Source organism: Bos indicus x Bos taurus, chromosome 5 (assembly GCF_003369695.1).
Source record: "Bos indicus x Bos taurus breed Angus x Brahman F1 hybrid chromosome 5, Bos_hybrid_MaternalHap_v2.0, whole genome shotgun sequence".
NCBI lineage: Eukaryota > Metazoa > Chordata > Mammalia > Artiodactyla > Bovidae > Bos > Bos indicus x Bos taurus.
In genome coordinates this window covers 44,206,875-44,218,439 of record NC_040080.1, presented here as the reverse complement: position 1 = coordinate 44,218,439, position 11,565 = coordinate 44,206,875, and the positions used below count along the sequence as shown (strand labels likewise).

Below are 11,565 nucleotides of genomic sequence, written 5' to 3'. Positions count from 1 at the left end.
CACTGAATTCCTAGTACCTAGAACAGAACCTGGCACATGGTAGGCACTCAAACTTTTCTTGTTAAACACAGGAAATACCAGATGCGTGGAGAATTGCATTAGCGCTATAGAGGAAGAGAAAAGGAAAACCAACCCTTCTGAATCACCCTTCTATGGCCCAGCCTTGTGCCAGGCCCCCTCACAGCCCATCTTCACAGAATGGCATCTCCAAGGGATAAACCCATGCTTCATGCCATACCGACCAGGGTTCAAATCCCTAGCTGTGTGACTCTGAACAAGTTACTTCACCTCTCTGAACTTCACTTTCATTTATAAGATGGGGACAAAATAAGACTTGGGGTTGGTGGGCTTCTCCACCCCCCATGGAAAGGGCACCTAACATGGGACCAGCCACTGGGCACCTGCAACTTCACCCAGGCTCGTATGTCCATAGACCAAGCACTGGGCCAAGAAGGGGGTGGTTTGCTTACCCCAGTGATCATAACCCAGTCTCCATGGCCAGGGAGCCAATAGCCACCCATAGAGACCCACCATCTGGCCACAAAGCAGAGCATGGCATGGCCCAGAATTTCCAAGGCCTGGGAAAATCAGGAGGCTTTGTGGAAATGATATCTGAGCCAGACTTCAAATGTAAGCAGCCCCCAACCCCTGGACTTGGACCTCTCAGCTTCATTTCCTACCACTCCCCAGTGGCCAATCTCAATCCGTTTCCTGCCACTGAGCCGTTGCTCTTGAGGTTCCCTCCACCTAGTCTATCCACTCCCCACAACTCCCTGGAGCCTGCCCAAGTTCATCACTGTGACTGAGGAGAGTCCTAGGAGGACCAGGAACAACATAGGCATGCGAGTCCCTTAAGTGCTTCCTGAAGAAAGGAATCCCACACCCCAAGCTCAAGCAGCACCTCCTCCAGTAAGCCTGCCTAGATATCTCCCACTGGAAGTGCTCATCCTCTCCAGTGAAGCAGTCTCACGGGCTTGGCAGTACACTGAGGGTTTGCTCTTAGTCTTCTGGATTCAGTGGCCGAGGCCCTTAGCCTCAGACCACTCCAGGTATCCCCGCTCCAGGAGACATCTCTTTGACGATCAGACACAGGCAGGGCTGGGTACAGGGGTGGCCCATCTGTGGGGCCCTCCTCCAGTCATTTGGGGGCAGGTAAGGTGATGCCAGCACAGATGGCAGGCAGCTCCAGGATGAGTCAGGAGAGAAATCTGACCCTCCCCATGAGCGAGCAGGAACCTGAAAGGTGGCATCAACCTGAGCTGGGGGTGGCAACAAGTGGGACGAGGGGAAGGGGGCCCAGGCCAGGGAGGCAAGCAAGCAAAAGGCCACCAGCTTCTATGACAAACTGTTTAATGTTCCATAATGTGCAGCTTCTGAGGGGAAAAAAAAAAGCCCATTAAAAATCCACAAGCTGTACATTCTGGTAACAGAGTGGCTGGCCCCCTCCCCACCCATCCCTCTGAGAGGCAGGGCAGGGAGGGGCGCAGGTGCTGTGAGAACATGGTCCTCGGGTGTGCTCACCAGGAACACACGCGGGTTAGTGTCCTAAGGGTCACGGGGGTGGGGGGCATGGCATTTACACAGGGGAGAACCACAGACACACATGTGACTGGAAGACACGAGGGGCACAAGTGACAGTGGACTGGGGAAGCCACAACGCCCCGTGGAGGTGAACACAAGAAATGCCAGCTGCGTGGCTGGGTGTCCCACACCACAGGCCCGGGGGCTCCTGTGAACAGAAGAGGCTGTGGAGGACTTCCCCAGCAGTCCAGCGATGAAGACTCTGTGCTTCCACTGCACAGGGCACAGGTTCAGTCCCTGGTCAGGGAACAAAGATCCTGCATGCCACACGCAGTGAGGCCAAAAAAAAATAATAAGAGGCTGTGGAGCCAGGAGACCTCGTGAGACAAGGGGAGGGGCAGACTCGAGTCCACTCTGTGGGATCTTGAGTGTGCAAACCAACGCACAGGACTGAGAACGCAGATGCTCTGAGGAGCGCCATGAGGGACAGGACACAGATGTGTGTGTGAGACCCACAAGAAGGGTCCGTGGAGACACAGGGCCAGGGGAAGGCCCAGAGCAGCAAGTCCAGGGGTGGGAGGGAGCTCTGGCCAGGGGCTCCTATGGGTGAGAGAGCCCAGAGCCCAGAGCCGAGGGCCCTACGTCGAGTTCCAGGGTTGAGGAAGGCTCAGGATGGGGAGGACCCGGCTCCACTGCAGACCAGGGTTCCCGGTGGTGGCTTCTGGAGTGTGTGAGGAAGGCGCAGGCATTCCAGGGGGGCCCTCAGGCCTCGCTGCTGCTGCTGCTGCCGCCGCCTCTGGTGCTGCTACGTTCCACCCACACAAGGCGGGCCTGCTCCTGCAGGATACGACCCCGCACCACCTTGGCCAGCTCCTCCGAGTGGCTCCACTCGTGGGCGGGCACCTGCACCCAGGAGCAGGGCAGCCCCCAGAGCACATGCTCTGAGCCCCGGCACTGCCGCAGCAGCTCAGAGTCCCGCCAGCCCGGCCGGCCCAGCAGACCCCTGCCGAGAGAGGACAGCAGGCTGTGGTCAGAGTAGGGGATGAAGACAGACAGTGAGACAGAGAGAAAGGAATGGACTAAGACATGGAGAGTCAGAGAGGGAGGACGGACAGAGGGAATCAGAGAGACAGACAGAAGGCAAACGAAAAGATGGAGAGAGAGAGAGAGCAAGGCATCCAAACAGGAGGAAGCACAGGGTCCCTACCCCTCCTTCCGGCCCAACTCACCTGACTTCCCGGACATTCTTCTCGGTCACCTCCACATGGATGACGATGGGGTAGATCTCGTTCTGGACCAGCTCCCGCACGCCCCGAGCACCCAGCTCCAACAGGCAGTGCTTCTTCTCGGGGGAGGGGTGGTCAAGGCTACATTTTACTCCCAGGCCAGAGACCCTAGCCTCCCTGCCCCCTGACTGGGCCCCCTTAAAACATCCTCCTACAGGGTCCAGCTTCCCCATCCACCTTGGCAATAAGGAAAGAACTGGAAGGGAAAGCCCAAGACCCAGGGAAATAAGTCACTTTCCCTAGACCCCGATCTGCAGAGGGCGCTGACCCCACCCTTGGCAGCCCCAGGTGGCTCCCAGGGGAGCAGCAAGTCTGAGACAAGGATGAACAGATCAGATGTATCAGCCAAATTCTGCAGGGTGAGCCACTTGAGGCAGAGTGCCCCAGGCCACCCATTTCACAGGTGCAAAGACACCCATGGAAGGGAAGGGGCTTGCCCAGGGTCACCCTCTGCTCCTGGGCCCAGAGGGCACCACCCCCATGCCCCACCCCAAGCACCCACCTTCCCGACAGATTCCTGGATGGCACGGATCCTGCTGCCTAGACTGGGGGCGGCAGGCCGGGCCTTGGGGGCTCCGGGCGCTGACAGTGTGCACTGTTCCTCTCCAGAGAGGCTTTCTGCAAAGCAGAGAAAGGCACAAACGAAGGGCCAGTGGGCCTGACTGCCCCACGGTGCCACCCCGCCCTCCCATCTTCAAGTGCACAGGCTTACCCGCTGGGCACACTTGGAAGTCCAGCCGGGAGCTGGGCAGGTCTAGGAGGTTGCGGATGAGCCGGGGCGCCAGGCACTCAGGCAAGAGCACCACGGGCCGCAGAGCAGACACCAGCAGGGGCCGCACCAGGCTGTAGGGTTTGAGGCTCCGCTCTGGCTCTGGGCACGGGAGGGGACAGGATGTAGACGAGATGAGGGTGCAGCCAGGGCACGAGGTCCTCGCTGCTGGAATGGCCAGCCCCCTCAATACTCAGGACCCCAGTGCCTCCTGTCAAGGCCCCTATCTTCTTTCCCTTCCTAACACCCGCTGCTGGACTTCACTGGGACTGTCCTCCTCCCCATCCCAGGCCTCACCCGTGCCCCCTACAGGCCATTCTCCTCTCGGCAGCTGAGGCAGGCTTCAACGCTGAAGTCAGATCCTGTAACTCCCCTGTGTTCAATGCACCAGTGACTTCCCACAACTCTCAGGAAGAAGGCCACATCCTCCACGTGGGTGACCCAGCCCTGCCGGAGCTGGGGAAGCAGCAAGCCACAGATCCCCTCACTACAAGCTCTATTCCGACCTCACAGATCAGCAGCTGTAATCATGGGAACTCTGCATGCCCTGGTGGCCCAGTTAACTCTTCTGTCAGAGCCCAGGTCAAGCCTTCCCAAGCTCCCAGGTGGGCAGGGACCCCTCCTACCTTGCCCCTCCCCTGCTTCCCTTCCCCCTCCCCTTTGGCACAATGCACGACAAGAGTTTTGCGCCTGCTGTACTCTGTGTCCTCCAAGCATACGACACATAGCCATGCCTCCGAGTCTTTGCCTTTTGCCTGGCATGAAGTCGTCTTCATCCTTGAAAGGCCCAGTTCAGACAATCTCCCTTCCAGGAAACCTTTCCTAACCAGCCTTACCCTCAGAATTGCTATTCATTCCTCTGGGCCCCCCTAACCCTTCATCCTCCTTCCTCCAGGAACTCTCTCTGGGGTCATCATGGCACCTGCCACCATACACAGGCAAAAGTGTGTGTGCACAGCTGTGCCAGACAGAAACAGGCCCATGCTTCTCCGTGCCTCACCCCTGGTCACACCTGGACACAGACCAGCTCCCTCCATCCTGGTGGCCCATCTCCCACCAGGTCCCTGGCCTGCACCCTGCCCCCGACTGGAACCCTCCCACAACCCTTCAAGGCCAAAGGGAACACCAAGGCCAAAGGACACCCAGATGGGCACATTCCTGGAGCCCGTAGGCAGTGGCTGCACCCTCGCACCTGGGCACGCACCTGAGCAGGGCTCCAGCAGCAGCTGCTCTGGGGAGTCCCCAGGAGGACTCCCCACATGCTTGGGCTTCACCAGTCGCAGCTGGTCCAGGGCACGCTTCTTTAGCTGGTCAGGGAGTAGAAAAAGAGGGGCACCTGAGAGCTCAGCTCCGTCCCATCCTCAGGGAGAAAGGGCCCTACTGTCTAGTCTCACGGGTCAGCACAAGAACCCCCTCTCTATCTGGCTGTCCCCTGCCCCCACCTGGCTCAGTACAGCCCCTGAGACAGAGGAGGGTGACCATCACTAGGAATCCAGGGAAGTAAGGCTGCTAGAGCTAGTTAGAGCTAGAGGAGCCTTAGGTCTGCCCCCACATTACAGATCAGAGATCGAGGCCCAGAAGGACCTAATAAGATGTAAGAGACAAACTCTGGGGTCTCTTCCAATTAATCAGCAGTGTAGGAAGAGTACAGAAAAACCAAAATTGACACCGCTAATTGTAACAATCGTGGTGGTTGTTGTTCAGTTGCTCAGTCAGGTCTCTTTGCGACCCCATGGATATCAGTAGTTGACAGGTGTCAAATAATGTGACAACGGGACAAACGCTAACCAGATCCCACATGCATGAACCCACGAGGCAGGCATGGGTTCCCCATTTTACAGATGATGAAGCAGAGCCTCAAGAGAGGGTCAGGTGGTCATCCAAGGTCACACAGCAAAGAAGGAGCAGAGCTGGGATGCAAACTCTGGAGGCCTGGCTCTAAAGCCCAGGTTCTCCACCTTCTCTCTAGTACCGTGGTCTCTTGAAATATTTAACCTCTCTGAGCCTTGCTCTGCCCAGGCGCATGGTCCAGGGATCAGAGAAGGGAGTGTGACTATCATTAAGTGCCCACCGCATGCCACCCATGCTCCTGAGCACCAGGCACACTGCCTCACTTCCCCCTCTCAACTACCTGGAGTGGAGCCCTGTTGCTGTTCTCTCTGATGGACACGCTGGGGATAGGATCAACCAAGTCTGGGTGAAGACGCAACCAAAATGCTCACCAAGAAGATGAGCAACCAAATGGGTGGTGTCTCCTCCCCCAGCTTCCAGAGAATGGAGCCTGCCCTCTCCCTTTTGGCGCCCCTGACTTGGCACCCCCTCCCCAAGCCCTCACCCTGTCCTCCGCAGCCCAGCTTACATTACTGCGGGGGCCCCGGTGTCGGCTAGATGGCAGGCATTTCTCCTGAACTTCCAGGAGCTGCTGGGCTCTGGCGGGAAGGGGTAGGGGAAGAAGGGAGGTCATGTCATGAGTTTGTAGGGAGGTAGGGAGTTCCTCACCTTCTCTCCTCTAGCCCCCTCCCCCAATCCTGTCCCAGAGGATGGCGAGGGACTGCGGGAGGAGAGAGAGAGTCCCCCACCCCAGTCCCGGCTCCCAGGGCCACGGGCTGTGTCACCTCTGATAATTGGGCACGGTGCCCCGGTCCAGGTCTCGCAGAGTGAGGGGGTCGACCCGCGTGCAGAACCACTCCTGCCGTCGCTTATATGCCGGGTCCACCAGCCGCAGTATCTCCTGAGCTCTCACACACAGGGCGTGGGGGTCAGCCCGCTCAGGCAGGGTGAGGTTGGCTCGAATGTAGAAGGGCTCAGCTCCTGGCTCCCTCACCCAGGCGTCCAGAGCCTCGTGGAAGGACTGGCAGGCTGAGTGTGGACAAGGCAGGGGGTAGCAGTAAGGACAAGGGAAGGAGAAAGTCAAGCATTAGCCTCAGAGAGGTCACACCTTCCCCTTCTTAAAATGCGAGTCCAAGGACCAGGGAGGGAGGGGATGGGCCCCAAGCCACCAAGCCCACTGGGAACAGAACCAGGACCCAAACCCAGGTTCCTGGACTCCTATCCACTGCTCCTTTCACTGTAAGTTGCTTACTGAGGACAAGACAGAGGAAGAGCATAAGAAGAGACAACTAGCAAGGAGGCAGCGGTGCAGAGGGAAGAGCACTGACAGGAGTCAGGAGGCGAGGCATCCCCCTCCCAGGCCGCGGCTGTCCCACCCACACCATGGACTGGAGGAGCCTTCTCGTGGGCCCTCAGTTCTGACCTTCCAGGACTCCTGAGTCCTCAGTGCCTGCCCGCCCCGGGCCAGCTTTACCCTTGAAGTCCATCAGTGGGAGTGTGGACGTCTGTTTCCGGGGCAAGGTTCTCTGCTGGGCCTCGCCTTCCAGGCCTGCCCCCTCCAAACCAGCGGCCTCTGCCCTTGGCTGAGAGAAAACCCAGACAGGGAGGGAACTGAGCTAGCTTCCCAGGACTTCCCAGGACAGCCCTGGGGCTGAAGAACACCACGTGTGGGGGTGACCATGTCTCAAAATTCTGATGCTCCCACCTCACAGGGTGCGTGCCCAGTCAGACCCTGCTCCCTGCAACCGGCCTCCCCACCGAGCGTGGCTCAGTCTGGTCTTTTCCACGTGTAAGGGTGGGGATCTGTCCAGGTGCTATCAGTCTGCCCACCTCTCAGCCCTTGCCCAATCAGATTTCACTTAATGCTGGCTGAGGCGGGGCTAGTCGATGAGCCCTCCTCTGCTTCGACCAATCTCCAGAAACTCTGCCCAATGATCTAGATCCACCAATCAGAGGGCGCCCAGCCCCAGCTAATGTACCGATTCTGCCCCAGCTCAGAGGGGCGAGGCCTCACCTCTCTTGGTTCTACCCTGGCCGACCCTGGTCCAGATAGCACCCTCCGCACAACAGCCCCAGACCAGCTGTCCCCGAGGAATGACAGGCTATCTGGGCCCTTGTCCTGGGGCTCAGGTCCCCCCGGGGGATTCCAGCCAGACACTCGGATGGCCAGAGACCTGAGCAGAGAGAAAGGAGATTGAATAAGCGTTTAGTCAGTATGTTGATTCAGTTCAATATTCTTGGAGAACTACAGTGATGCCCCAAAGATGCCAGGGCTGCCACCCCAGGCCACTGCACCTGCTGGAAGGCTCTTTCCCTTCTTTTTTGCCTGGCAAATTCTGCTTATCCTTCATAGCTCAGGTCAAAAGCAACCTCTCCTTCCCAAACCCCTCAAACCCCTGCACACAGTGAGGTGGAGCTTCTTGCTGGAGCACCCCGTTTTTCTATTTTCCCCTTGGTTTCCTCCCTCAATAAAATGCCTTGAGAATCAGCCCTCTATCATGTTTGGCTCTGGATCCCTACCACCAATCACAAGTGTCTGGCACATCTGGCAGATGACTAATAAAAGCTTGTTATGCTCATAGTCTAGGGCAGGAGGTCACCCTTAAATCATAACAGATCAGGGATGGTTACTGCTGGCAATAGGAGCATAAAGGGGAGGGGCTTCCCAGAGGAAGCAGCAGCTAGGCTACATGAGGGTAAAGAACAGAAGTACTTCTGGAACAGACAGAACCCTATGGTTCCAGACCAAACAGCTGGTATAGGCAGAAGTGTGGACAATAGGATACAATGCAGAAGAATTTAATAACAATAATAACAGTAGCATCAAACACTGGGTGCTTCCCATGTGCTAGACACCATGCTAAACTCCTTGCCCTAATTAACTAATTTAACATCCTGGGAAACAGCTCCCAGGAAAGGCAAGCTGGAGCCAGCCTATGGAGGGCAAGGAATGAAGGTATCTGACCTTCCTCTGGTGGTCAGTGGGTACCACTGTCAGGACAGAGTCACCAAATCCCTATCATACGAGGACTCTGCCTATCCCTGGATGAGAAGTGATGAAGCCCTGTGGCCAGACTCAGAGAGAACTGACCACAAGTCTCCCCATGACCCCTCCTCCGTGGTTCTGGGGAAGGGAAGAGGTCATGCTCTGTGGGTGTGCCCCAAATAGAGAGGGAGCCCAGGAAAAGCTTGGGCATTTACTCACCTCCTCATCTACCCTGGCAGCTTCAGCCACACAGCCACACTGCCCCCTGCTGCCTGCCCAGGGTGGGCAAGGCTGCAAAGACCTTAACCTAATCAGTACCCATGCAGGGGAAGACCCTGGCCCTTGGGAGTCCAGCCTGGCTCCTGCCCCCTCAATCAAAATAGAGGACCGAGACCCTGGGGCTAGGGATAGACATGGGTGTTGGGGACATCTGGGCTGCCTTTACAGGCTCCTTCAGCCCCAGGACTGTCCTGGCCATATCGACTGGGCACAGAAAGGCCTGGACAGAGATGGGAGGCCTGAGGCTGGGCCTGGCTATGCTGCCCAATGGCTGGATGGCTGAAGCCACAGCTATCAGCTCCAACCCCAGTACTAACTGTGCTCTAGCCTTTGGAAGCAAGCTGGCCACTTGATTCTATCCCCACATCCATAAAGCAAGGACGATGATGACACTCATTTCCCACCGTGAGCATGAGGCTTAGACAAATATAGAGATAATGCAGGTAGAGGTGGAAACCAGAGGGCTCCAGGGCTTTCCAACTAAATGGTTTATGAAATTCACTGGGTCATGACCAGCACTGTTTTTGAATGGAATGAAATAGAAAATATAAGCCTGCCTCCCTTCAAGTAAATCCAACTATCTTCCCGTGACCCTTTTGTTCCAGGCACTTGAACTGGGTTTCTCCTGTGGCGGGATACCATCAGAAGAGTTTGAGAAAAGTGGTGTGGAGGGCACCAGCAGGAACTCTGGGGCCAGGAGGCCTGGCTGCTCGCCTCTGGTTCTCAGCAGTTCCATTTGTGTCTATCTACCTTGTTGTACAACTCAGTAAGTTTAAACACTGGATGTTGCTGGAACAGTGCCCGATAAAAACTAGACATTCGCTATCACCAGGTGTGATTCAGGACAAGTCACCTCTCTGTGGTCCAGCTTCCTCTGACCCAATTTCAAACCCATAGACAGATGACCACTGTTGGCTTCTCTAGGTGAGGGCCCAGCGAGAAGACTGCATTCAGGCCCTCCAGGTCCATCTGCTCACTCCCTACCCTTGGTTGCATGCCACGCCCCCTCCTTGCAATTCCAGCATCAGGGCAATTCCTCAGCCATTCCACCTTTTCAGGCTCAGAGACCCAGCTTGGGCATCCTCTCCTTCAGGATGCCCTCGCCTACCTTCCTGAGGGACCAAGTGACTTCTCTGAGCCTCCACAGCCCCAAGCTACTACCTGGGGGCTCACAGGGGCAGGATCCAAATCAGGTCTCTCAGACTCAGACCTCAGCAGTCAAGTGTGTGGGGAAGAAAAAGGAACATGGTGGAGGGCAGGGGTTGCCTGCTCCAACCTCTCAGGAACTCTTAGGTTTCTGGCAACTGCAACAAGATCTGATGATCCCAGTCCTGCCTGTGGGAAGGATGGGGGTCCCCATCCACCAGGAGAGGGCTCCCAATCCTATCCCCCAGTGTCAGCTCAGGAGTCAGGTCACAGGGGAACAACAGGTACTGGGCCAAGTCCTTCACTCTGCCAACCCCGAGCATCATGAGTTAGGTGGCTTGGTAAGTGTTGCTCTACACCCTGGGGCACTGTGGGAAGATCCCTAGGTTCATAGGTCAGGGACCTTTGAAGCTGAGATGTAAGCACGTCACACAGATTACCTCACTGAATCCTCCCAACCACGGAAGCCATCTGTTATTCCCCCAACATAAGAGAAGAGGCAAACTGAAGCCAGGGGAAGTTACAATTGCCAAGGGTTACACAGCTGGTGGGTGGTGGAGTTAGACAATGACCTACCCAAACCTTCCCTGTGCGAGGTTGGCCAATGCCGGAGATCCTGTCTTTGTGACAAGAGCGGGCAGGTATGGCCCTGCCCAGGAGACAGCACCCCAATACTCTCCCAGTGTCCTCCCCACCCAACATCTCACTTTCACTCTTTACCACCTGCCTGACCATCCTCTGCCCTGGCCCAAGACTCTGGGAGCCAAGAGGGGCAAGGGAGAGCGAAGAGCTGCAACGCCCAACATACAGGGACCACTCAACACAGGTGGAAGTTAAAGCAGCTTCAGTGGGGACTTCCCTTGTAGTACAGTGGTTAAGAATCTGCCTGGCAAGGCAGGGGACATGGATTTGATCCCTGTTCTGGGAAGAATCCACATGCCATGAGGCAACTAAGCCCGTGCGTGACAGTTACTGAGCTTGAGCTCCACAGGGGATGCCACCACAATGAGAAGCCTGCACACCAGAACTGGAGAGTAGGCCTCTCTTGCTGCAACTAGAGAAAGCCTGTGTGCAGCAACGAATACCCAGCACAGTCAAAAACAAACAAAAGTTAAAAAAAAAACAACTCAAGTAGCTGTGATGAGAGGAAGGGACTCTGGAATCCCCAGCTCCACCACCAAGAGGCCATGGGACACATTCCTGACTCTGAGCCTCATTATCATCTGTATATGGGGCTTGCAGGGCTACTGCAAGCCACAACAGCACCAATAATAGCTAAGAGCTAACTTCCCACTCACTATGAGCCAGCCACTGCATTTAGCACTCTAGTAAGAATATTAGAACCTCCACAATGACCCCATGGGACAGATACTACTGTGAGCCCATTTTACAGAGCAGAAAACTGAGGTAATGAGAAATTAAATGAGTTGCTCAAGGCCCCCCAGTAGCAAGTGACAGAGCCAGGATTTCAGCTGGCTCACAAGTCTGTTTGGATCCCGCCTGTGCTCTGACCTGTAACCCTGCTTCCCGCCCAGGACATGTGCAAACAGTGCTCCCCAGTCCATTAGGGCTCTCACATCCCTGAACTCCCATCAGCCCACCCCCTTCTCTCTTAGTCCACCAACCCTGCCCCAACCCCTCAATCTGTGTTCCTCCCCCATCTCCCTCCTCCCCAGGAACTGTGTGGGCATCAGAGGTGGTCCCATGATCATATGGGTCAGAACCTCCAGCTCCCTCTGCAGCATCCC

At 56.5% G+C, this 11,565-nt stretch overlaps 1 protein-coding gene across 7 annotated transcripts in view; it reads right to left on the bottom strand.

The window, feature by feature from the left end:
• Window positions 1-1,333: 1,333 nt before the first annotated feature.
• CARD10 (caspase recruitment domain family member 10) overlaps window positions 1,334-11,565 on the bottom strand; it is a 32,844-nt gene continuing 22,612 nt past the window's right edge. For 4 of the 7 annotated variants that reach the window (XM_027541710.1, XM_027541713.1, XM_027541709.1 and 1 more), the window contains 9 exons: window positions 7,421-7,580; window positions 6,830-6,989; window positions 6,192-6,435; window positions 5,936-6,005; window positions 4,781-4,883; window positions 3,520-3,678; window positions 3,310-3,425; window positions 2,751-2,863; window positions 1,334-2,524 (listed from right to left, as the gene is read on the bottom strand). In XM_027541710.1, coding sequence (XP_027397511.1) covers window positions 2,284-2,524; window positions 2,751-2,863; window positions 3,310-3,425; window positions 3,520-3,678; window positions 4,781-4,883; window positions 5,936-6,005; window positions 6,192-6,435; window positions 6,830-6,989; window positions 7,421-7,580 — 1,366 coding nt within the window. In that variant the 3' untranslated portion in view covers window positions 1,334-2,283. Of the gene's footprint in view, window positions 2,525-2,750; window positions 2,864-3,309; window positions 3,426-3,519; window positions 3,679-3,873; window positions 4,033-4,780; window positions 4,884-5,935; window positions 6,006-6,191; window positions 6,436-6,829; window positions 6,990-7,420; window positions 7,581-11,565 lie in introns of those variants that run through there. The other 3 variants (XM_027541711.1, XM_027541712.1, XR_003511091.1) reach the window with 3 other exon arrangements.